This window comes from Micropterus salmoides, unplaced genomic scaffold, assembly GCF_014851395.1.
Source record: "Micropterus salmoides isolate LMB-PRFRI ecotype aquatic unplaced genomic scaffold, ASM1485139v1 Ms_hic_scaffold_2, whole genome shotgun sequence".
Taxonomy (NCBI): domain Eukaryota; kingdom Metazoa; phylum Chordata; class Actinopteri; order Centrarchiformes; family Centrarchidae; genus Micropterus; species Micropterus salmoides.
The window spans coordinates 44,560,806-44,587,573 of NW_024041150.1; the positions used below are offsets into that span (position 1 = coordinate 44,560,806).

Here is a 26,768-nt window from a genome sequence, read left to right on the forward strand (position 1 = left end):
CGTACAAATACAGTACCTTGGTATTTGGTTGGATGAACACCTTACTTTAAAACATCTTACTGTCTTGGTGAGGAAGCGAAGAGTTAAACTTGGTTTATTTTAGAAACAAATCATGCCTTTCTTACCAGCATATAAATACATTGTAGAAGCTTATTTTTGGTGATTTACTGTAATGCACGCTTCAGCTGCAGTGCAGGTCTCGACACACCATTGTGTACCGTACTTGCTAGTGGGGTGAGATTCTTTGGTCACCACGGAGGACCAGGCACTGGTTATTAATCGTCCGTAAGGCTTTAAATGCAAAAACCTTTCAGCTATGTAACCTCTAAAATAAATTGGAAAGTCAGCAGTTAGTTAGAGATTTCTCAGGTTCATTGTGAGCTGCAAAAACCTGCCTGTGAATATAATGCTGTGAATATTGTTTATTTTATTGTATTATATATATTTATATCTCTTTAATAATATCTGAATAATGAGTTGTAAAAGAGACCCTGGTCTGATTCTCTGTATAAATAAAGGTTGAACACACACATATTAACAGCCTTACTTTTAGTATGAAAACTTTACATTGTTGAAATGTCTCGTGACTCCTCCTGAAGACTGTCGAGTGTCTGCAGTGACAAGAAGCAGCCAGCAGGTGGCAGCACATCAGCATCTTCATGGACTTCCTGCACAGAGCTGCAGTGTCGGCAAAAACATTAAACATGTTTAGTCAGTGGGTATCTACTTTATTTAATTTGCCATTTACATTTTTCTTTGTTCATTCACAGCACTGAATGTAACTAAAAACCTGGTTTTAAGCTGTTTGTCAGCTTTATTTCCTGTTTGTGTGTTTTTTGTTGCTGTCAAGTTGTTTCTGTTGAACTGACTTTGTGTCTCTTTTTATAAGTGAAAGATGGAGCGGAGAGCGGAGTAGGTGAGTCAAGAAGGTCACTTTGTGTTGAAAAGTGGTTGGGACAGAAGGGCTCAGATTAGAGGGGTGATGACACTTTTGGGTCACGAGACGTGACAATGCAGAAGACAAGACGATTTTGAGCATCATTAAGCTGATATTTTCCTGCATTCTGGAGACATTTTATGTATTTTTTTATACAAGGGAAAAATGTATTGCATTGCGGGTTTTCTTATTGTGCAAATAAACCTTTCTCAAACCATTTTAATTTGTTAGTTAACATTTCTTGGTGCAAGTTATTTTTCAGACTTTTTTTAACAAATGCTTTCAAAATGTGGTGGGGACATGTCCCCAGCGTCCCCAGTGTAAATGACACCCATGGGGTCAGTGGACCAGTTAGGGTCAGACAGCAGTGGAGCTGTAGACTCCATCAGAGGAGGGAGGGTTTTAAAAATGTTTCTCTAAAAGTGTTCAGTTTTGTGTTTTCAGTTAAATCTTCTTGTTTTGCTTGTACAGAATCTGTGGAGTAGCCTATAAATGTATCACATTAATATAATATAACATTAAATTAAAACTACTTTCATAGCTACGTCTACTGTTAGCCGTTTTGGGCAGGATCTGTACTAATATTAATTTTCTCACTTTACATTTACTCATTTTCCCACCTAGCTGATTAATACTTCCAGAACATTATTACAAGAAACGCCGCGGTACTGAGATACTGAACGCACTATCCTTTGCCTGAATGCCCGACAGGGCGGCAGGTCAGCTGCGCTGTCAACCAACGAGCTAAAGTAAAGTAAAAGGAAAACTGGGGAACGAGTTCTTTCGCCCCCTCCTCTGTTGAACGTGTCTCACAAACCTGGCTGAGTTCAGCCCCGACAAAACATAGGAAACCAGAGCAAAAGGTTTTCGATTGAACTTGTCCCTATAAATTATTGTATTATTTTTAGGGGTGCTTAGATGAAATTTAGGGGCTGAATCCCTCACCAGCAATCTTTGTTCAGTTTCCTGCTTCAGTACTTCACTTGGCTGTGAGCAAAGTTACTCTGAACAAGCAGGTTTCATTAGTGATCGCTCTGGAAGGAGAAGCAGGAAACCAAACAGACAGAGTTGGGAGTCAGGGGCTGTAAGCAGAGGTTTGCTGCAATTTGAAGTTAATTTAAGCTGATAAAACTGAGAGATAAAGATTTATAAAGCCTGAAGGTTTTTTTTTTTATAACAGCAGAGGAGCAGCTGCCTCATGTCTTCCACCATCTTTGAGCTATTTCAATATTTTATTAATTAACCCTACTACAATGAACTCATCTCGTCTTTGAGCCAAACTGCAGAATACTTAAACCCTAATAATAATCCTGGATGTGTAGTGAGCACTGACACACACACGCTAAATATATGCATGCATTTCTCATATGAGATGAATCTTGTAATGTAGCTACTGTGATCGTGACGCCTTGTTGAAGTTTATGCAGGACCTTGTTGATACTGACAGAGAGTTAAAGCCTGCAGCTGCGCCCACACTGATTCATATATTACCTACAAAGCTCTTAATGGTCAGGCACCATCTTATCTTAAAGAGCTCATAGTACCTTACTACCCCACCAGAGCACTGCGCTCCCAGAATGCAGGGTTACTTGTGGTTCCTAGAGTCTCCAAAAGTAGACTAGGAGCCAGAGCGTTCAGCTATCAAGCTCCTCTCCTGTGGAACCAGGTTCCAGTTTGGGTTCAGGAGGCAGACACCATCTCCACATTTAAGAGTAGGCTTAAGACTTTCCTCTTTGATAAAGCTTATAGTTAGGGCTGGCTCAGGTAGTCCTGAACCATCCCTTAGTTATGCTGCTATAGGCCTAGACTGCCGGGGGATTTCCCATGATGCACTGAGCTCCTCTCTCCTCTACTTTCTCTCCCTCTGTATGCAACCTCATCCCATTATTGCATGTTACTAACACAACTTCTCCCCTTTCTGGTAGTCTTGTGCTTTCTCGTCTCTCTCCTCTCTCCTCCTATCACTTCCTGCAGAAACTGTTTTCATGTGTTTCAACTTATGGAGTAATTGTGTTGTTGACATAAGAGCATAGGTTGTGTTTTCATCAGTGGAGGGGACACTTATTAAGTTGGGTATCTGTGGGCCAGGGGAGGACGGGGACACGTCTGAGGCAACATTTGTGGACACATGTAACTGGAGCACAATGCTTAGTATTTTATAACAAATTTACACATGCAGTTAAAACAATGGCTGTCCATCTGAGTATGTTGAAGTGTCTGTGTGCTCTCTGTCTGCTGTCACTGTGTTCTTCCTACCTCTACCGCCCTCCTCCCTGTCTCTGCTAGGCCTACAGTAGCATCCTTACTGACAATCAGATTATGTTGAACTCTCTCTGATAATGAGGTGTTTAATTTTGACTGAATGTTGAGCTGGTCAGCCCATCTCAGGACCAGGCCGGCCGTCGCCAACTGGGCTAAATGCTTTATATATTTATATAGACTATTAAGTGTTTCCCACAGAATGACAGTATATTTGTTTCTAGACTATTTCTTATTTAACCATTTTAATTGTACTTCTCATTCTCCACCTTTGTAATTTAGTGTTTACTCACTGGCCTCCTTGAATCTGCGGTCTTTGCCTCCACATTTAATATTTCCACACAAGCACACTGCAGACAGAGTTGCCTCTTTCTGTTCTCTCCATGTGTTAGTCAGCCCTGTTGACTCTCACCATCCTCTGTGGTTTAAACAGCACTCGCAGTTTCCACTTGTGTTTCCCTTATTTCAGCCGCAGGTGGGTTAGGGTTTTGGTTAATGAAGCAATACAGACTAGTTAAGTTGTGAAGGAATTAACAGCAGATTACTGGCTTAAAGAAAATACTGGAGTAAAGCGTAAAAGTAGGCTTCAGTTTTGATGACTTTCACTGTGACCATTTGGACTGAACCTTTAAATTTGAAGCAGCAGAAATCAGCTCTGGGATCTTTGTTCATCACACTGGAGACGTTATTATGTGGACTGCATGAAGGTGTGTCTGCTGTCGTATACTGGCGTTTATTCTGAATGACATTTGATGAGATCCATGTGATGGGACTAAATCACATAAAAATGCTTTGATATGTTGTGAAAACAATTACATCAAAGGCATTTATTTACATTATTATTACATTTTTAAATCCATTTCTTATCTTATTTTTACCCTTTAATCCGCACTGCAGAAAACAGAAGCCCTGAAGTTTGTCTTGACTTCTTGTCTTCCTGTGAAAGTTGCTCTAGGATCCGCCGTGGTGGGTGGAGCACAGCTTTGTGTACAAGGAAGTGCTTCAAACTGACAGACACAGTGACAGAAACACACTCTCTCAGGGTGAAACCATAGTAAATACAGTCAGTGGGTCAATCACAGACAGAGAACAGTTACAGCAGCAGCAGCAGACATCACCTCCTCTCGCATGGATAAGTTCTTGTTCCTGTTGGTCCTTCTGTCTCCAGCAGCTTCTGGTAAAGATGAGATTTTTATTGTCAATAGATTCATGGAGGCAGGAAAGACTTTAATCAGTGTTATAAAATAATGTCCTCTTGTCCTAGAAAGTCTCCATGTGTTTGTAACAGGGCTGGGCGACTTGTTAAATAGATTATATCAGTTAAAGTGAGATGTGTGGTTGAGATTTCAGTGTTTTCTGCCTAAATCAGACCAAACCTAACGCGCTATCTGGGAATGTTCCCCATAGAAACTTTTTATCTTGCTGCTCGTGTCACTGTGACCTTAGTCAGGATGTGGTTTCACTTTTTGGCTATTTTTTTTCTTTATTGGCTATTGGCACAAGTTTTTGGCTATTTTAATGAGTTTAGTCTGACTTGTAGCTGCTAACTAGCTAAGTTAGTTTTTCACAGTTGCGTTACATAAACAGGGACTTTATTCATGTTCTGTGGCAGCAAACACAACACACAGCCTCTCAGTAACTGTTATACTGCAACCAGAGCTCTTCTACGGCTGACTAAAGTCACGTGACTACCCCTCACATACTGGGGTAGTGCTGGACACAGGGGTGGTGATGCTGCAGTGGATAAGATGCATAACTTTGGTGTGAGAGACCGGGGTTCAATTCCCCGCTGTGACACATCCACCCATGTGTCCCTGAGCAAGACACTTAATTCCTCGTTGCCCCGGAGGGTGTGCGACCTCTGACATATATAGCTAAATGAATAAATGTAAATAACACACACAAGCATTTGTTTGTTCCTCTATCCCTGTGGGGACATCTCATTGACATAATGCATTCTCCAGCCTTTACCCTAACCGTAACCATCACAACGTCACGCCTAACCTGAACCTAATTATAAGATGAAATGACTGAGATAACATTTTACCTTCTTTTAGTCAACAGGCTGTAACCTCACTTGAAGCACACGCCTGTTTTGTGTATTGTGCCGAAATGCGGCTCGCCGCGCTGTATGAAAGGCACAGGTCAAAGTTTACGTTTGGAGTTTGGAGTTAGCCAGTAATCTAACTTTACTTTGTTGCGGAGTGATACAGATCTGTGCAAAGGAGTTCAACATCATGGTTGTTGTACACGCTCATTAAAACACTACTTTGAACCAATCAGATCGCTTTGTTTGATCTACCAATTTTATAATGCCATTTAATCACAATGTTGAAGCAGCTTCATGTTTCACAACAACAAGTCTTACAAAATCCTGTAACGTCTCCACTGCATGAAGGTGTGTCTGCTGTCGTATACTGGCGTTTATTCTGAATGACATTTGATGAGTAATTATTGAATGTTCCCATGATCTCAGGTGTGAAGAGGTCTTCTGTTTAAACAAAGATGTTCTCACTGTATCGTCCTGTGGAGTCCTTTTGAAATGTAATTACTTTTTCTCTCTGGATGTTTTTAGATGTGGTACGAGTGAAACCTGGAGATGACGTCACTCTGCCATGTCAGGCTGGTGAAGCCTCCATCAGAGCTGTAGAGTGGAGCAGACCTGACCTGGAGTCAGAGTACGTCCTCTTTTACAGAGATGGACGCTCAGATCCAATCCAGCAGCATCCATCCTTTAAGGACCAGGTGCAGCTGGTGGACAGAGAGCTGAAGGACGGAGACGTGTCTTTAATTCTGAAGAACGTGAGCAGCAACGACGCTGGAACATACGAGTGTCGAGTTGCAACAGGAGATCCAAGACGTAAGAGAGCCATCATTGAGACTGAGCCAATCAGAATCATCCAGCTGGAGGTTTCAGGTGAGTTTGTGGAGGTCAGTGTGTCTGTGTGCCATGTTGTAGCTGCAGTTTGTTCCATGTTGATTCTGAGAGTCAAACATGAGGAATATAGAAGATATAGAAGAGTAAATGGAGGCTGTTCCACTGTTCACTCATTTCCTGACTAATATGCACTTTGATCTTCAGGGTCCAACAGCGGAGACGTCGAGGAGGGAAACTATAGACTTTACTACGGACTGGGAGCAGCTTTTGTTCTGGTTTGTTCAGCTGCTGTTGTTGGATTGGTTGTTGGCTGGAAATATAAAAAACATACGGACAAGAAAACCAAACCTGATGAAACAGTGAATGACCAGGCCCTCTTGTCATAGATCTGAGGGGAACAGAGAAAGAATGGCTGCTATTGAAGTGACCTAAGCTAGCAGAGAAAGATAGCTGACATGTGGACACATCAGATGGCGCTCCCGCAAATATCAGGTATTTTAAAAACAATCAGAGAGCAGACTATAAAAGTACTTTGTTACAGTAAGGAGAGTAAATGTAGCTGGTTGTTTGCAGCCTCAGCACTGATGTATCACAGGGAGCTTCATGAACAGATTAACCAGCTTTAAACAGAAACACAGCTTCTGATGTCTGAAATGTCAGCAGACAATCAAACCTGTTGAAACCAGGTGGAAAGAGGTCTGTGTGTCTCAGATCACAGCTAATCATACATTGAATCTCTTTTGTAATTTGATGGTGCCTTATACAAAACCTGTGGTGTCTGAATATATTTAGATGTTTTAAGCTAATGATATTAAAATAATGTCGCCTTTCTATCTACAAAGTAGAGTCACATGATCTGTACTGACGGACAAGAAGTCATAAAATAACATGAATAATGCAAAAAGCACACGTGATGTGTTAAATAAAATGAGGTAGGGACTAGATAAACATTTCTGAATGAATAACTTGCACTCTGCACAAAAGTGCCTACTAAATACCAGTGATAATAAACTGATTACATGTAGATAAAAATATTTATTTATTTATAAAACACAGTTAAAAGTATCTCTATATATGTGCAAAACAAATGAAAAAACTACACCTGTGGTCAAAGCACCTGATACAACTCAGTAAGTCTGTCTGTACAGAGTTCACTGATTAAGAAATTAACCTCTGAGTATAATTTTATCTACAAAATGGAATTACATTATATGTACAGAAATAATGTGAATTATAAAAAAATGTTAGATAAAATGAGGTATGGAATTTAAACACATTTCTGAATAAAAACAAGTTCAGTAACAGCTGACTGATATTCAAATTGATTCAAATTTGCTTTATTGGCATGAATGTCAAACAACAATATTGCCAAAGTTTAAAAGATAATACAAAAGAACAATTCTTTTCAAATTAATAAATTAAATTAAATTTAAAATATGAAAATAAAATAAATAAAACAGTAATTGTGTGTGTGTGCACATTGGTCAGCAGTATGTAGAAGTAATTTTTTATGTATTAATAACAGGACTTTAATGAGTAACTGAAAGAAAAATGAAACAAAAGTCTCTTCAGAAAAACTCTCCTGTCTGGTTCTGATATTTTACCTCTTCAGTCTGGAACAAAATAATAGTTTTAAATGGAAACTTGAGCTGTGTTCTTTATGGTTTTGGTCCGTGTTGTTTTCAGGACACATTTAGTTCTGTGATCAGGTCTGTTGCTCCTCATTATCAGATAGTTTCCCCTCAAGACTGCAGAGAAGTGAGAGGAGCGACAGAGAGAGATTCAGATGGAGGATCAGATCTGGGCTCTGAGCTGATCTCTCAACACAGACTCTCTCCCAACTCATCACATATGGACGCTTGGACCACTTGGCACCACTTTTTACCACCCTGGGTACCCGTTAAGTATCATTTTTGGACCTGTAGGGTTCAGCGGTCAAGTTGATGTGGCAGGTTGAGTATGGCGGGTGGATTGTGCCACGGATAACCTGCCAAAGGAGACCGTCATGTGACACCTACGCGTGTGGATCGGCTACTCTGTCGCCAGTGAACAAGCCAAACGTTGATAAGCCCGTCGCCGTCAGGCTTGTTGTTTTTTCTCAAACTTCTTTTTTTTTTTTATTGGCATTAAAAGTGTTGCTGTAAAATTAAATTTTACACAGAAATTTAAAAGGATGGTAATCTAATGGATATAAAATTTATCCAAGATATTAATCAACTTAAACTTAACTTTGTAAATTATGTCAGCTGAGAAGTTTACAACAGAAACTTGAAAAACTCAATTGTGGGGTTTACTTAATTAAATAATACATTGAGTGTGTTTTTTACATTTATTCGTTAATAGACTATAGCTCTAACTTCAAAAATATAACTGGTAATATTTGTAATTTAATTGAGTAGCCTATAGGCCATGAAATGATACTATATTGTTGTATTATAGATATCAGAGACAACTTGAAGCTCTAGCCTCCCATCTTTAATTTTTTAACTGGCATGATGTTTACTTTTGGGTCTATTCTGTTTATTCTATAGTATAGTCTATTAAAATTGTGCTTTTATCATTTACTTTGTGTACCCAACTTTCATTTATAATATAAAAAATAGACAAACACCAAGCTACATGTTTTATTTACATCAATGTTTTTCCTCATATTTGATGCTGCCATAAATGTTTTATTTTTCAACAGTTAACCATTTTAAAAACACAGCTTGGGAGGCAGTTTAACTGAGTCACGGTGGCGCTGCAAATTCAAACATGAGAACCAATCAAAAGCATCAGAACAGCAACAAACTTTACTAAACAACTGTGGCTGGAAATGGCAAAGGAAGACAATGTGCACATGAAATACACGCAAAAGCAACAAAATGAATATTATTCAACATATAGCCAAGCTTTTTAAAGAAAATATTCAGATGGCATCTTAAACATTTTCATAAGAAATTGTGATTTAATTACATATTTTACCAGTCGGCCTAACTGTAACAGATAACACTTACATTTATTTTGTAATTAAATTATTTGACTAAATTGCATGTAAGTAGTTCCTCCCCAACACTGCCTGTATGTTTGTCTACAGTTGAACATTAAATGGTCTTCTTGGTATTGAATCATGGGAGCTTTATATTTATATGAGCATTAACAATAAGCTATGCAGAGTGAGAAATTATGTTTGTATCATTGTATAATAGTATGCTGGTTTCTCTCAGTGTAGCATCCCGATGGAAAATGAAGAACTTCACTGAGGATCTTAAGATTTTAAATTTGCTGTCTTGTACTTCAACAACAATGTAATTGCTAAAAAAAAAGTGCAGACATAATAATATATCTCCTTTAGGATTACATTGATTAGTAACGCATTAGCATGATCAATAAATATGCAGAAATACACATTTAAAATGCATTGTTGCCAATAAAATAACCAAATGCCTGAATAAGCATGAAACAACTCTGATACTTCAATGATTAATTTTATTTTATTTTAAAGTAACTGTAGGCCTAATACAACCATTTTCACATTGTGGGGAAGTGAAAGCATTAACGTTATCTTTTTCAGTGAAATTTTATAGGACAGTGAATCCAAACAATAAGCACAACACAGGCTATGAACTGTAGGCTACTCCAGAGTTCCCAGTCGCCACAAGAATAAAAGCATTTATTTCAGGCTGTACAAAACATGACTTGAATTTACTCAATAAAGTTAAAATAGGAGTTACACTGACAATGGTGTTTAGTGACGACTGGGTTCATTACTCGAAGCTTCAGTTACAGTGACCTCTCCTGGCAGGCTAGCTGGTGGACAGGAGGCCTGTAATTACATACTCGCACGCCCCTCGATGAGCAGTGCTGGAGAAACTACTTTACTTTTGTAGAAAAGACCATTAGTTTAAAGCATCTTTGCTTGAATCACCCTTAGTATATTTTCTTAGAAAATTCTTTGATGCACACACATTAAGACTGAACATCATGTTCAACTAAAGATTGATGAATGCATTTATTGTGTTATTGAGGAGAGAGTGCTGGGAAATATGGCACAGGTTGGATGTGCTTGTGTAACTATGGCAGGGGTGACAGTGCCAGTGAATTAGTGACGTGTCCGTCCGTATCGAGGCTTCGAAGCGTGTGTCGGGTAATACAGGATGATTTTTGTGAAGTATCGAGGCTTGTGTTGGTGACGTATGTGGTGGTCGTACGGGACCGATTCAGGAGACGGTTTGCGGGTTTGGCGTGCGATTCGAAAGGAGCAGCAAAGTGCATCGCACCCTCCTCAACATTTTGTGGACTTTTGAACTTGAACACAATTAGATTTTATCTACAGCTCATTTTAAATGACTAAAAAAGTTTATCAACTTATGTCAGAATTGCTTTGATCAAACAGAGAAAAAGAAAGTGTTGACATGTTTTTTTTTTTTACTAATAATAATTTTCTAAAGCAGGTAAAATCATCTCCAGAAAAGAAACTGTGGAAGTGTTATTTTTAAATAAAGATGAATAAAATGTTGTCTCTATTATCTAAAGTCACAAACCAAGTTATCACAACACTCTCCCTTGCTTCCACTTTCCTTCTGACTCTGTCATTGTATCATAAAGACAGTCATCAGTCCTGTATTGGCATCACAAACATCATTCATTAATTTATTCAGTTCAAAGCTTCACACACCAAAGCCATGTTGCCTTTTAATCACTCTGCCTGTTTTTACATTTATTGTCCACTTGATGGCGCAGCAGAGCAAATGAAGCACCGTGAAGCTTCGGCCCATGAGTGAACCAACTGGATGGAAAGCTTCAATGCTTCATGAAGCTTCATCTCGCCATCACTGCAGTGAATCACGTGACTGGACCGCGAACCAGTCGGTGATTCATTCAGTAAGTGAAGCAGTTGCGTTACATGTCACGTGAATTCAAAGGCAGCTTTGAAGCAGTGGTTCAATAGGATTGTAGTCCAGGGGTTTGAAGTGTGTGTCGAAGCTTCAGTGTCGCACTGCCATCACTAGTTAACAGCCTAAACCTGTGGAGTCAGCAGGTGGCAGCACATCAGCATCTTCATGGACTTCCTGCACAGAGCTGCAGTGTCGGCAAAAACATTCAATGTTCCACAACTCCACATATTTCATGTTACCACACGTTTCTTATGTTAAGTCAGTGGGTATCTACTTTATTTAATTTGCCATTAAATACATTTATTTGAGCTTTAATTCACTACAGCGGATTTCTTGTTCATTCACAGCACTGAATGTAAATAAAAACCTGGTTTTAAGCTGTTTGTCAGCTTTATTTCCTGTTTGTGTGTTTTTTGTTGCTGTTAAAGAATTGTATTATCATTATTATCTGTATCACATGAAGGAGTTTGACCGGTTATTTCTGTTGAACTGACTTTGTGTAAGTAAAAGACTCAAACAGAAACATCCTGCAGTCACATCCGGCAATTAAAATACCCACAGAGACTCTTCACATTGAACTCTTGGCTCCTGAAGTTCAGCTTGTTGTGCTTCTGATTAAGCTTTCTTATATTTAGGACAGAGGCTAAACGCTGACTCATGTGTGCCTGAGGGATCAGCGTATTTTTTTGTTGACGTTCACACTGTGTCCACACGCTGCACTCATGGCTGCTGAGTCATCTGATATCAAGGGACTGTAGATCTCAGATGGGATCAGACTAGAAACCAATATTAAACATTAGAGGAGGGCGTGTTAGACGCTGTGGCCAATCACATCCACTGCTTTCATCCCCTTTAAACACTGGTCTCCATAACATTGTGCTGGTTTCAAATTAAAGGGCACAGCTGACTGTTAGATTATAGATTATACACTCACCGGCCACTTTATTAGGCACACCTTGCTAGTACCAGGTTGGACCCCCTTTTGCCTTCAGAACTGCTTCAATTCTTCATGGCATACATTTAACAAGGTGTTTGAAACATTCCTCAGAGACTTTGGTCCATATTGACATGAAAGCATCACGCAGTTACTGCACATCCATGATGCGAATCTCCCGTTCCACCACATCCCAAAGGTGCTCTGTTGGATTAAGATCTGGTGACTGTCATGTTCAAGAAACCAGTTTGAGGTGATTTGAGCTTTGTGACATGGTGCATTATCCTGCTGGAAGTAGCCATCAGAGGATGGTACACTGTGGTCATAAAGAGATGGACATGGTCAGCAACAACACTCAGGAAGGCTGTCGTGTTTAAACGATGCTCAGTTGGTACTAAGGGGCCCAAAATGTGCCAAGAAAATATCCCTCACACCATCACACCACCAGCAGCAGCCTGAACCTTTGATACAAGGCAGGATGGATCCATGCTTTCATGTTGTTTACGCCAAATTCTGATTCCCCCCCCTCCCCGCTACAAATTACTGAAGGGTTTGTCAGCTGAAGAATGTTAAGTTTACTTCTGTAATTGGCGAGGAAGAATGTAAATAGGGTTAGGTGATGGAGGACTCAATCGGTAACAATATTTTCATGAAGCACTGAGTGTTTTCTAAACCTCACGTGGTAACGTGCTTCCTGTGCAGCTGGTTCTGGGGATTTTGTTTTAGGTGAGATTAGACTCTACAGAAAGACTGAACATAAATCCAGCTCCTCTACATTATTAACGACGACTTCATTAAAAAAAAAGGAAACATTTAAATGTAAAAGCATATTTATTCACATAATTGAGCTTATACAGGTTACAGTAAAGTGAAGAAAATTCAACCTGTATCACAAGATTGTACACATCTGAAACAAAACAATCATTCTATAATAAACAATAAAGTTTCATCTGATACAGAAAAGACAAATTACGCAATAACATATAGGTTGTGTTGTGTTCAACAAGTGCTAAATTTTTTTGCAGATTGCTGTGTTTAATTCAAATTGTGGACCCTCGCTCATATCTGTTCGTCCAGAAGAGAAATTAGAAGCAGCAGAGAAGCTGACTGGCTGCAGTGAGTAATGATGCTTAATAAACTGTTTATATTGCACACAGTGAAAAACTGTTTTTAGCCTGCTGAAGCTCCTGTAGTTTATGTTCAACTTCGACCAAATTCATATTGTGTTGCTGATTCTGTCGAAACTCTCACTGTCTACAGAGGACACTAAAACCAGAGAAGAAGTTACATTTTGTCCTGTTGATATGAAGCTTAATGCATTTACACTAATTAGTAACTGTTCAGGTCACCTGACTTTTCAGGAGGAGGTTTATATGAACAATGTTCTGATGAGTGCTGTTTTCTACAGACAAAAACAAAAACAACACCAACAACAACAACAACAACAAACAAAGAACTGACAGTCCAACTACGATGCTACGAAATCCATCCTTGTTTCCTCCCTCCTTGTTTCCAGCTGTGTGATCTGCAGAGCAGAAAACAGGTTTGACCTATCAGCAAATCTGAACTGCACAAACCCACCTGAGGAGTCTGGACTCTACTAACCCACCTGAGGAGTCGGACTCTACTAACCCACCTGAGGAGTCTGGACTCTACTAACCCACCTGAGTCTGTAACATTCAGCCCGATCAGGTGCTTGATCTCTTGTCGTGCGTTAGTTACAATCCGACACTCGTATGTTCCAGTGTCGTTGAAGGTGACGTTCTTCAGGAAAACAGAAGCGTCTCCGTCCTTCAGCTCTGGATCTCTCAGCTCCACTCGACCTGAAAAGATTCATGCTGGTAGTTTTCATACGGCCGCTCGTTTCGGTAAAAGAACACGTAACCGTCTGACTTCAGGTCAGGTCTGGTCCACTCTAACAGAGTGACGGAGGCATCTCTGAGACCCTGACACAAAGAGACGTCCTGTCCAGGATTCACTTTTATCTCTGCTGATCTAAAAACAAACACAGAAAAGAAAATCCTGAATTAGTTAGAAAGCAAAACTAGTTTAAAAAGATTCAAGCAGCTCAACAGGAAGGAGATGTGAAGATTTGTTTGGACGTAAAGTTTGTTCACATAAACTAATTTTAACATCCCATGATCTGCTGTGACAGCGGAGATGATGTTCATCACATGAGACACACAAACAGCTTTTCACATGATTCACACTGACTAACTTGTGAAAACATGAACTTCAGATCAAACAAAAACAGAGTGATGCAAACTAGAGGTTGAATAACGAGAACCGGTTGCGAGTTGGAACCGTGGATTCCTTAAACCTGTGTGTTTCAATTCTGTTCATCAGTTCCTAACTTTTTGCTTATTTCACTTGTGCTGCTGACTGAACTGCAGTAAACATGTTACAGTCCATAAAAGTGTCACTATAAGTGGAATCAATACAATTTAAACAATACCCAACCCTTTACTGACTGAAAAGTGAAGGACGCTTCGGTGCTGAATAGCAGTCGCGTTATGCTGATAGTTCAAACGTCTGTTGAAAGACAGTCATTTCATAAGCAACAGCTATGTATTTGATAGATAAATGCAGAACAGAAGGATGATGAATGCCCAAGAAGTTCTGGCAATGACACGAGGCGGGGGGCCTGAGTGGGAGAACGCTCCGTTTCTTTATTCTCATAGCATCGGCTAACTTAAGCAGCAAGTTACTTTGTTATGGCTGGACTGGCAGACCCAAGTGCAGGACTAAGAGAGGGGGAGACTGGAGTATTTATTGCAGGGTTGAAGGGATCGGATATTGAGCCGGGGACGAGTGGGGCAGAGAGGAAGACTGAGAGTCTGACTCTAGCATGAAAAACATGTTATTTTTGAGCGTTACTTTGTTTGCTGTGAAAGGAAGTCAGGCGTGTGGAAAGAAAACAAAATTTTCAATTCTCAAAATTAAAATTATATGCATACCCAAGCATCGAATATTCAAATATTCCTTCAGACTGAACCTGCCAGTATTTTACCTCACCTGTTTTCTAAACAAAATGTTGTTTAGAGGAAAGCTGATGTTTACGACATTGTCAACTGTAAAATGAAACATGTCCTTTTCTTCCTCTGACTCCCGTCCATGAGAAAATCTCATTAGAGGTGGAGGACGTGTTGTGGACCTGACAGAGAACCGGCTCTCTTCACTGAAAATAACGGCCTCGCACTTGTTTGGTGTGAAAACCAGGACAGTGACCCCCATCACTCACTCAGATGCACTGCGGTAACCAGGTTCTAGTCCGCTTCCTCCAGAGGCCTGATTGCTTAAATGTCATGTGGGGGAGAGCGGTGGAAGTTGAGCAAGTTTTACTTGTGACATCTTTAAAGTGAGGACATAACTGTCTCCAACTAAAATATATTTTACGATGTGGTGCATCCCTGGGAAGAATCACTTTGGATCCAAAATGAACAGTTTTCAAAATCTGACTTACCAAAAAAAGATCAGCTTGCCCACAATGAGGGGTAAGTTGAGCCACAGGGGGGTCGGGGACATAATTTCTCTCAAACGCCACTTCACAACATTTCATTGCACGTAGATCGTGAAACACAGCTAGATTTTGTAGGGCTGAAACGATTCATCGATTAAATCCATAAAATCAATTAATAAATGTCCAAAATATGGGATTATTTCAAGCTAAAGAAACTCTGTAATGTTACTGTCTGTCCACCGTAAATCTAAATTTATGGTGTTCTGCCTGCGGACCACAGACAAGTTAACAGCAACTTTAGCATGTTACTGAAATCATGGTTGATTGTTTAGTTGAAGATGAAGTCATCAGCTGAAAATGTACACGTGCATTTGTTGTTGTTCTCGTGAGTTGGAACCTCACAGTCATGAGTTAACTGCGTGTCGGGGAGCTGCACCTTTTAACTCACCTGCAGCTCTCTGTGGCTCAGACAATCCCTGCTACCTGCCTGTGCTGATCCATCCTTTACCCAGATTCTTTGTCTTTATAATCGCCATCTTTATAACAAACAACAGCTGTTTCGTGTGCAGGATCGCTCATTTCCCTCCATAGTAATAAAATAGCAATGACACTAAAACAATCAGCAGTGTAGCGCAGCTGCAGGTTTCGAACTGTCTCTCAGTATCAACAAGGTCTCGCCGAGTTAAACATGACTTTATGTTTTGTTTACATTAGGAAATTCTCCTCAGATAAGAAATGCATGCACATTTAGTGTGTGTCAGTGCAACCTACACACACTCACAAAGACGCAGCTCACCTTCAGATGCAGAGACCAGAGAGAGGATCAGGAAACAGAAGAAAACCACGAGCGACATTTTAGCTGACAGAGTTGTGCCAGCTGTTCCCTTCTGCTGCTGCTGCTGTTGTTGTTGTTATTACAATCGAAAAGAAGGGCGGGGTTTAGCGTAGTGCGCTTGCGTACACACACAAAAAAGTTTTTGTCGCGCTGAACTCGCCCCAGGTGCAAGAAATAAAGACAGACCGCAGATTTAACGTTACCTGACCGCCACATTCACACAGACATCAAACATTTGGTTGAGAATTTCTCTCTCCGCAAGTTGTTTATGTATTTATTCTATTGTTTACACAAATAAGAGCTACAAACTCTGTAAGCCTCGGCTTCCTTTTGAAACCGCAATCTACACCACAGCTATAAGACCTTTTCACAAGGGAAGCGTTTTACGCACCTCGTAATTCATCTTCAGTGAGAGGCGCGTGGGTAGGAAGGGAAGCGCGTGCAGGCGGAATGATCTATCTGCGGTCTATAAGAGGATAAATGTTGTATTTGTGTCCTGGCCGGTCAATAAACTGAGTTACTCACCCACTCATCGTCCACTCAGGTAGAAACTGCTGGTCTCTGGGGAAGAAATTGCTTCTTATCGGTATCCGTCACTGCAGAGAACAGACGCAGAACAGACCCAGAACAGATCCAGAACAGACGCAGAACAGATCCAGACAAGGTGGGAAACCCTGCGTGTATCACTTCTCCTCGTGCTCTCTACATTGAATGACTTGTTGTTCTTCTTCTTTTTGTTTTATGGCAGATTACAACCATGACTTGTAAAGGTGCATACTGCCACCTACCGCATCGGAGTATAAATAAATAAATAAATAAAAATAATAAACAACAAACAAACTAAAACAAATAATCAAACTAAAAAACTAAAACTAAATCCTATTATATATCCTACATTTTTCAGATATTGTACACCAGCTTTCTGTGGATCCTTTACTCCATCTCCACTTCCTTCCTGCCTGACTTGTCTTTTGATTTAGCCTCATCCTCTCATCCCTGTATTTCCTACAGTGTAGCAGCACATGTGGATTTACGTTCCAAACATTCATCTGATGGACTTTTGCCCATTAAAAACAGTGTTTTATGATCCTGATCGCACCGACTGCTTTGTCTTGTTTTGCTTTATTGACTTTACAGATACACATACCTTATATTTAAATAGTTATGTTTAGGTTACACTTTAGTTAAATAAAGCACTTTTCGATCACTTACGCTGCCTTGTTCCCTCTTTTGTCATGACCCTTCAGCCAGGTTGTGACACCGTGAGTGTTTTAGTATTTTCCCTCTGTGAGCCTGAAGAAGCAACGGGCGAAACAAGTCGCTCACAATAAATGGAGTAAAGTCATTACAGTGTAGCTTGTTTTGTTTTTTTTATAACCTTATCCTGCGCTCTACCAGCACCTGGCTGTTGTTGCTGTGCACGGGGAATTTCTTGTTTTATTGTTATATACACCTTTTTCTATAGGCTACTTTCTGACTCTGCTGCTACAATCACATCACTAAAACGTTTGCCTTGTAATTTTTCTTGTATAGTTTCTGTTTTGCATCTACTCTATTTCAGTTTTATAGGCTAAACCTCTTACTTTTTTATTCTCTCTGTATTTCTTTCAGTTCTTATGCCCCCTCTGAGAACCAATAAAGCATAAACTTGTCTTTATTCTTCAGGACACCAGTTCATCAAGTGGAGATCTCTTTAACTTAACAGAAGGATTTAATAAGTCACTTGGGATGAAGCACAAACTGTCAGCAGAATGTGGAGAACAGAAAAACACACCACTTATTCCAGCTTGGGAATGTTCACATTATGTCTTTAACAATTATCTCCTGTGTTATTTATTTGTTGTGAGACCGTGGTTGTTTTTAGTTTCACCGAAAAGCTCCCTGACTTCACCGATTAGTTGTTTTTCTGTTCTGTAACAAGACATCATGAATCTTAAATGCAACAATTCACGTGAACTAAATCTTAATTTTTCCCCTTCAAAACATGATTTTACATTAAAATGTAAAAACAATGAATCAGACCTCTAACATGCTGAACAGTGGACGGTGCTGACATGAACAAACTCTACTCACGGTGCTAATAAACTATAATGAATGATCTGTTTTCCTTGTTGTTACTATAAATATAAACTTTCCCTGCAATTTTATTACTAGAACAGACTTTTAGTGGGTCAAGAGTTTTTGTACACTCCTTCAACGAACTTCTTTGTTGATTTTAGTCCGTTCCTCCTGACAGGTCTCTCGGTCAGCCACTCCAAGACTCTTATGTTGTTGTCTGTTCTCACAACTTTGGTGGCATGTTTGGTCCTGCTGTAAGACCCAGTAATGTCTATTATAATAATGTATCAGATCCTACTCACTGTTTGTTCTAACTCATATTTCATGAGTCCTACAGCAGCTGCTGGGCAACCTGTCTTTATCTTTAAGACCACAGGTTCCTGAAACTGCCAGAAAAAGTGAGACTGTTATAAGAGAAGTTCCTCTAACTGTGTTAATATCCAAAGGTCAGGCGTGTTATGACTGCTGTCCTTGTATTGAACTTGTTTTTCTAAGAAGAGGCCATATTCCTTTATCACGTACTGTTTTACGCCCAAGTATTGCTATAAATGTTATGTCTATCAGAAAAGAGAATGTTTTATTAAACAATATAATCTTTACGCCACGTTGTTAGCCTGTGTATGGTGTGTATGGCTAGAAATGTTAGTGTAGTTTTGTAATTTAAAAATCCTACATATTTAGAGGTGTAGACACACAGAACTCACATTTGAAAAGAGGGTCCTCCATCGTGCAGCAAAGTCTGTTACACACATTAGCTCTTACTAGTATGCATTGTCAGATCTTGTGCTGTGTTGACGCTTTTAGGTTTTTCCTCTTTGGATAAAAGCGTCTGCCAAATGAATAAATGCAATGTTATGTACACACAACTGTGATGAAAATAGTTCAGTACTCAATGCTTCATTCAGAAAAAACACACCACCATCTGCTGGTGAAGACAATGTAATGCAACAAAGCTGACAATCAGTAAATGCACGTCAGCTAATGTGTTAATGCCCAATTTATTAAGTGTTTACTTTGATGATCAGGGCTTTGACACAGTGTTCGTGGGTTCAAACCATCTCTGTAGGTGAATTTAACAGGTAGGCCTACTAATGAATGTAGGTCTAAAAAATTACGAGATAATAGTGTAATGGAGCAGAGTGCAAAGAAAGCTGGAATAAACATGTTTGTGCAGCTGTTATTATGTACATGAGGTAGTTTAAAATGATATAGTATAAACAATATATAAAATGTGAACAGAAACTGAGTAACAAAAATTACAAATAAATAATAATAAATAGTATAGTATACAGGTTGTGTAAATATTTGTATACACTGTATCTCACAAAAGTGACAACACCCTTCACATTATTGTAAATATTTGATTGTATCTTTTCATGTGACAACACTGAAGAAATGACACTTTGCTACAATGTAAAGCAGTGAGTGTGCAGCTTGTGTAATAGTGTAAATTTGCTGTCCCCTCAAAATAAAGCATGTCTAAACCGCTGGCAACAAAAGTGAGTACTGTTTACACAATATACTCAACATTACTCATACATTTCCATGTTATTAACGAGCTCCCTGAGCTTTACAGAGCAGATAAAAACACGTTCTGACTGTAAAACTCATTTAAGATTTCACATGCTGAAGATTGTAAAGTGAAAACTTGAGAGTTACATGTTATATAATAAAACTGGTGTCACAAACAGGATAATGTTAACTGAGAGTACTTTTATTTTTCTCTTTAAACCTCTGTTTCATTTCTTCAACTATCATTTTTATTATGGATCAGATGTTTCTTTAATGTTTTTTTTTTTTAAATTGTGTCTGTAAGCTTTTCAGGCTTCAGACTTTTATTTATTTATGCTCTGTTTCAGAGCACTGCATTTATTGTAAATCACTTTGTGCAAAGTTGTGCAAAGTTACAATAAATACATTAAAATGCAGTAACAGATATTGTAAAGAGGAAGTGCAATCCTCCCAAATTAAAAGCTAAAAGTTATTAGGGTTTATGTATAATGGTGGAAGGCCTCAGACATTTCAGTATACTGTGTAAATTTAATAACACATTTTTTGATTAGTATCTGAGCATGATGATTTTAGAGAATACAAACAGCAGCTTCAGAGTATGCAAGCCGTTTTAACATTTATTACATATACTTATTTATTAGTTACTAGTAACTATTCCATTAGTTACTATCTAAAAATGGAATAAGTACCAGAGATCAAATTGAAGATATCTGTAACTTGAATAACAACTAGTAAGAATAATTTTGGAGATATCTTCAAACTCAGTAATTTGCATAAATGCATAAACATTAGGTAGACTCCTGACGCTGAAGAAGGACATCTGGGTCGGCCCTTTCCTGCCACTAGATAAAATAAGTATATATATCAAAATAAAAGCCAATTATAGGCTAAGTATGTTAGCAACAGCAGATGACATACGTTTACAAGTTATTGATACAAATATCTTTAATGCTGTTCATTTCAATTGGTATTTCATGTTTATGGTTTAGCTATTTGCAACCTTGTTATCTAGGGCCACAGCATACTTTGTCTTTTTATATAAAAAAAATCATGTGGCAATAAACAAAAGACAATTTAAAAATAGAGACATTTGTTTTGTTCTTCAGCTCAGATTTAAACCTGCATGTCCTTCTGTTCTAACTCTTAGCAGCTCTGACAACAAACTCAAATCAGAAATGTCATAATGTAGGGGGTGGTGATGGGCAACCTCTGACATATATAAAAATTGTAAGTCGCTTTGGATTAAAGTGTCAGCTAAATTTATAAATGCAATGTGAAATTTTATTCAACATATAGATTATACATTATTTCAATTGGCATTTAACGTACAAGCTTTGGCTGCAGAACATTGACATTTTACGAGGTCCGGCAGGCCTGTTGAAAGAACAAAAACATAATTGTTCTTTTTTTAAAATCAGTGTTAACGCTGTGAATGTCTTCTTGTGACATCCATTAAGCCTTTGAGGTAGTATGCTTACATCTGGGCAGTGCAAGAAAAAACAATGAAAGATAAAAAGTAAATAATACTACCTTGGCATGTGTCGTTCTTAATTTCTAATTGTGTCCCTTAAAGCATTGATTATCTGTAATACACAGTATATAATATATAGTAAATATCAATTTGCTTTTACTCATAGAGGCAGGGACTGCTCAGGCAAACGGTAAAACCTTAAACTGGAACAAAACAAACAAACATAAATAACATTCCAGGTAATAATAAAAGGACCGTCTTCAAGCAATTATATGTGTATCCAAATATGGTAATATAGGCCTACAAAGTAAATCAAACAAAACCCAACAAAACATAGGCCTACAATTTCAAGTCTAGACATTCGCCCAGAACATTCTGCAGTGCATTTTTTGATTTGCTCTGGGGAGAATGTAAACAGCAGTGACAATAGGGCTGTGCGAACATACAGCTTAGCTGATGACATGCTGTTGTTGTGATGTCAGCTGTAGCAGCAGGAGAGCTGTGAGTGTCGCTGTCTGGAGCTGCTGTGCTGCTCTGGGACAGTCTCGTCCTCTCATGATATTCTAAGAAAATAAAGGTATTTCCACCTGTTCCTCAGTGTTATCGTGTCTAGTTTCAGCTCCAACGATGTGATGGCTGCAACATTGCGATTACTGAAATTACTGAATAGTCATTTTGTTGTTTCCCTTAATGATGGATTTGTCGCAGCAAACTAATTTTTCTGCGCTTGCAAAGTGGGCTGTGCTTCATCTCTGGATATATAACACCAATACAACATGTATGTAAGAAAACACATTTTCCTTTTTTCCAATAAAGAAATATGCAATTCATTTTAGTCCATTATTATTACCACATCTGCGAATAATAAGTTGGAAAAACTAGAGCAAATTTTGAATTAACTCCACCCCAAAAGCTAAACTTGCAAAATAAGTCTACTGGGGAGGAATTAATATTGCATCTGGGAAAAGTTATTTGGTTAGCTTTGATGCTCTTCACATTGATTTTTCATTCATAGTTTAGGTGCTGATGCTCAAAACAGCTTGGTGCTCATTTTGAGCCGTAGCCTTAGGGGAAATCTGGTTAATGAATCATTACAGATAGGATTGTTCATGTTTGCCTTCATTTGTTCATTAAAATCCAAAAGAATAATCTCCTTGTTAGCCTAATTTGCTTTACTAACCTCACCGTCACCACTGTTTTTCCTTTAAATTTCACTATCAAGATGTACAGTATGTGTAAAGGACAGAGCAGTGACCTGACAACTTAAAGGAGATCTATTTTAGTGCTTTTCCAGTCCTATATTGTAGCTCTTTTTGGTGGCCGTGTCACAGGTGTTACCCAATCAGCTGCAACAAGTTTGTAAACACAACGGCATTAAAAAGGCAGGAAAATGCAGTGCGCTTGTTTACACAATAGGGTGTTCAGGGAACCACCTTTTCCATTGAAAACATTTTGCCATGTTTTGTAGGTGCCGAACTCGCCACAGGCGACAATGAGTCAGAACTGCACTTTTAATGGTCTCCGGGACATAAAAACTACATGAATGGAATCAGCAGCAAAATCTCATAAAAATTGCTGAAAAAGTTTGACGACTTTGCCCCAAAATAAGGTTTAAAAAGTGTTTTTCCCAACCGTTTATACTTCTGCTACGCATGCGTCACTACTACCACGCATTAGAGGTAGCGTTACGTGGATGTAGGAAAATTAAGACCTGTTTAAAATTATTTAAAAACACAAACCTCAGCGAATTTAAGAGTTTTTAAGGCCTAAAATTTTGATTTTGAAATTTTAGACTTTTCAAGACCTCAGCGAAAACCCTGAATTTTGCAATAATTACTAGCTGTTCAGCTCACTGGGTCACCTGTTATTATAAGGTGTGTATGAATCATGCTCTGATGAACTCTATTTCTTCTACAAATATAAACAACAACAACAAAAAGCAGCACACCAATAACTGACAGTCCAACTACGATGCTAGGAAATCCCTCCTTGTTTCCTCCCTCTTTGTTTCCTCCATCCTTGTTTCCAGCTGTGTGATCTGCAGAGCAGAAAACAGGTGTGAATTATCAGCAAATCTGAAATTCACAAACCCACAGGAGTCGGGACTCTACTAACCCACCTGAGTCTGTAACATTCAGGTCGATCAGGTGCTTGATCTCTTGTCGTGCGTTAGTTACAATCCGACACTCGTATGTTCCAGTGTCGCTGAAGGTGACGTTCTTCAGGACAACAGAAGCGTCTCCGTCCTTCATCTCTGGATCTCTCAGCTCCACTCGACCATGAAAAGATTCATGCTGGTAGTTTTCATACGGCCGCTCGTTTCGGTAAAAGAACAAGAAACCGTCTGACTTCAGGTCAGGTCTGATCCACTCTGAAAGTTTGACAGAGGCATTTCTGGGACCCTGACACAGAAGAGAGACGTCCTGTCCAGGATTCACTTTTATCTCTTGCTGATCTAAAAACAAAAACAGAAAAGAAAAGAAAATCCTGAATTAGTTAGAAAACAAAACTAGTTTAAAAAGATTCAAGCAGCTCAACAGGAAGGAGATGCTGAAGATTTGTTGCACTGCAGTAACCAGGTTCTAGTCCGCTTCCTCCAGAGGCCTGATTGCTTAAATGTCATGAAGGGAAGTGCGGGGGAAGTTGAGCAAGTTTTACTTATGTCCTCACTTTAAAGATGTCACAACAGTTATGTCTCCAACTAAAATATATATTTTACGATGTGGTGCATCCCTGGGAAGAATCACTTTGGATCCAAAATGAACAGTTTTCAAAATCTGACTTACCAAAAAAGATCAGCTTGCCCACAATGAGGGGTAAGTTGAGCCACAGGGGGGTCGGGGACATAATTTTGTCGTGCCATCTCAAACGCCACTTCACAACATTTCATTGCACGTAGATCGTGAAACACAGCTAGATTTTGTAGGGCTGAAACGATTCATCGATTAAATCCATAAAATCGATTAATAAAATGTCCAAAATATGGGATTATTTCAAGCTAAAGAAACTCTGTAATGTTACTGTCCGTCCACCGTAAATCTAAATTTATGGTGTTCTGCCTGCGGACCACAGACAAGTTAACAGCAACTTTAGCATGTAACTGAAATCATGGTTGATTGTTTAGTTGAAGATGAAGTCATCAGCTGAAAATGTACACGTGCATTTGTTGTTGTTCTCGTGAGTTGGAACCTCACAGTCATGAGTTAACTGCGTGTCGGGGAGCTGCACCTTTTAACTCACCTGCAGCTCTCTGTGGCTCAGACAATCCCTGCTACCTGCCTGTGCTGATCCATCCTTTACCCAGATTCTTTGTCTTTATAATCGCCATCTTTATAACAAACAACAGCTGTTTCGTGTGCAGGATCGCTCATTTCCCTCCATAGTAATAAAATAGTAATAGCAATGACACTAAAACAATCAGCAGTGTAGCGCAGCTGCAGGTTTCGAACTGTCTCTCAGTATCAACAAGGTCTCGCCGAGTTAAACATGACTTTATGTTTTGTTTACATTAGGAAATTCTCCTCAGATAAGAAATGCATGCACATTTAGTGTCACAAAGACGCAGCTCACCTTCAGATGCAGAGACCAGAGAGAGGATCAGGAAACAGAAGAAAACCACGAGCGACATTTTATCTGACAGAGTTGTGCCAGCTGTTCCCTTCTGCTGCTGCTGCTGCTGCTGCTGCTGCTGTTGTTAGAATCAGAAAGGAAGGGCGGGTGAGTTTAGCGCCTGTGCTTGTCTGATTTCAACATCTGAGCCTCCCCAACGGGAGAAAAGATAACTCGAAGCTCTTGTATAACGTTGCAACTTTTTACAGTCTATGGTTGCACACGTTTCAAGCAAACATGCAGTTCAACCTGGAAACGTTGCAAACGGGTGCAAAACGTTTGGAAACTGCGCTCTGCCCTGCTGTTTATCCAGTGAGATGAGATGAAAACCAGAGGGCGAGTTCAATCCCAAAACATTCTGCAACGTTTTCGGATTGAACGACATGTTTGTAAACACAAGTGTTAAAAAGGCCGGAAGATGCAGTGCGCTTGCGTACACACAAAAAAAAGGTTTTGTCGCGCTGAACTCGCCCCAGGTGTAAGAAATAAAGACAGACCGCAGATTTAACGTTACCTGACCGCCACATTCACACAGACATCAAACATTTGGTTGAGAATTTCTCTCTCCGCAAGTTGTTTATGTATTTATTCTATTGTTTACACAAATAAGAGCTACAAACTCTGTAAGCCTCGGCTTCCTTTTGAAACCGCAATCTGCACCACAGCTATAAGACCTTTTCACAAGGGAAGCGTTTTACGCACCTCGTAATTCATTTTCAGTGAGAGGCGCGTGGGTAGGAAGGGAAGCGCGTGCAGGCGGAATGATCTATCTGCGGTCTATAAGAGGATAAATGTTGTATTTGTGTCCTGGCCGGTCAATAAACTGAGTTACTCACCCACTTATCGTCCACTCAGGTAGAAACTGCTGGTCTCTGGGGAAGAAACTGCTTGTAAAATGGTCTCGGTGTCCTTAAAAGTGAACATAGATCGAATTTTTGCTATATTTCTAAGTTGATAAAAACATGATTGAACAAGCTTTGTGGTGTGCTGCTCGAAATTTAAATTACTATCAAACCAAACACCAAGGTTCTTTGCCACAGGCTTAATGTGATTTACTAGGGAACCAGCAGATGGCAGTATTTGATTTGCCATCTGCTGAGACCCGATGACCAGGATTTCTGTTTTGTCTGAGTTCAGCTGGAGGAAATTATTTGACATCCATTTTTTAACTTCACAAAGGCAGTTGTTAAGTGAACTCAGCATTACAGGGTCTGTGGATCTGACGGGCAAGTATATTTGTGTGTCATCAGCATAAATATGAAAAGAAATGCCATGTTTACACAATATACTCAACATTACTCATACATTTCCATGTTATTAACGAGCTCCCTGAGCTTTACAGAGCAGATAAAAACACGTTCTGACTGTAAAACTCATTTAAGATTTCACATGCTGAAGATTGTAAAGTGAAAACTTGAGAGTTACATGTTATATAATAAATAACTGGTGTCACAAACAGGATAATGTTAACTGAGAGTACACTGAGGAGTCTGGACTCTACTAACCCACCTGAGTCTGTAACATTCAGGTCGATCAGGTGCTTGATCTCTTGTCGTGCGTTAGTTACAATCCGACACTCGTATGTTCCAGTGTCGCTGAAGGTGACGTTCTTCAGGACAACAGAAGCGTCTCCGTCCTTCAGCTCTGGATCTCTCAGCTCCACTCGACCATGAAAAGATTCATGCTGGTAGTTTTCATACGGCCGCTCGTTTCGGTAAAAGAACACGTAACCGTCTGACTTCAGGTCAGGTCTGGTCCACTCTGAAAGTTTGACAGAGGCATTTCTGGGACCCTGACACAGAAGAGAGACGTCCTGTCCAGGATTCACTTTTATCTCTTGCTGATCTAAAAACAAAAACAGAAAAGAAAAGAAAATCCTGAATTAGTTAGAAAACAAAACTAGTTTAAAAAGATTCAAGCAGCTCAACAGGAAGGAGA

General features: G+C 39.3%; 2 protein-coding genes and 1 long non-coding RNA gene across 5 annotated transcripts in view; 2 read left to right on the forward strand and 1 right to left on the reverse strand.

The window, feature by feature from the left end:
• Window positions 1-7,395, forward strand: part of LOC119911675 — a 14,994-nt gene extending 7,599 nt beyond the window's left edge. The window contains exon 3 of the long non-coding RNA XR_005445957.1: window positions 7,206-7,395. This is a non-coding gene — a long non-coding RNA (uncharacterized LOC119911675). The remainder of the gene's footprint in view (window positions 1-7,205) is intronic.
• LOC119911639 (programmed cell death 1 ligand 1-like) lies at window positions 4,224-7,046 on the forward strand. The gene is made up of 3 exons (XM_038730588.1): window positions 4,224-4,373; window positions 5,772-6,113; window positions 6,279-7,046. Exons 1-3 carry the CDS (start codon window positions 4,325-4,327, stop codon window positions 6,458-6,460), a joined length of 573 nt encoding a protein of 190 aa, XP_038586516.1. The 5' UTR covers window positions 4,224-4,324; the 3' UTR covers window positions 6,461-7,046.
• Window positions 7,396-12,697: 5,302 nt separating the features above from the next.
• Window positions 12,698-24,938, reverse strand: LOC119911631 (coxsackievirus and adenovirus receptor homolog). 3 transcript variants are annotated; one of them, XM_038730573.1, is made up of 3 exons: window positions 24,792-24,936; window positions 23,341-23,676; window positions 12,698-13,410 (listed from the first exon to the last, which is right to left on the reverse strand). In XM_038730573.1, the coding sequence occupies exons 1-3, from the start codon at window positions 24,847-24,849 to the stop codon at window positions 13,226-13,228; spliced, it is 579 nt and encodes a 192-aa protein (XP_038586501.1). In that variant the 5' UTR covers window positions 24,850-24,936; the 3' UTR covers window positions 12,698-13,225. The 3 variants fall into 3 exon arrangements, 2 of the variants coding, with proteins under 2 accessions (XP_038586501.1, XP_038586500.1); XM_038730572.1 differs by lacking the exon at window positions 12,698-13,410 and adding an exon at window positions 20,996-23,259 and having other exon boundaries at window positions 24,792-24,938; XR_005445930.1 differs by lacking the exons at window positions 23,341-23,676; window positions 24,792-24,936 and adding an exon at window positions 13,550-13,830.
• Window positions 24,939-26,768: the final 1,830 nt, after the last annotated feature.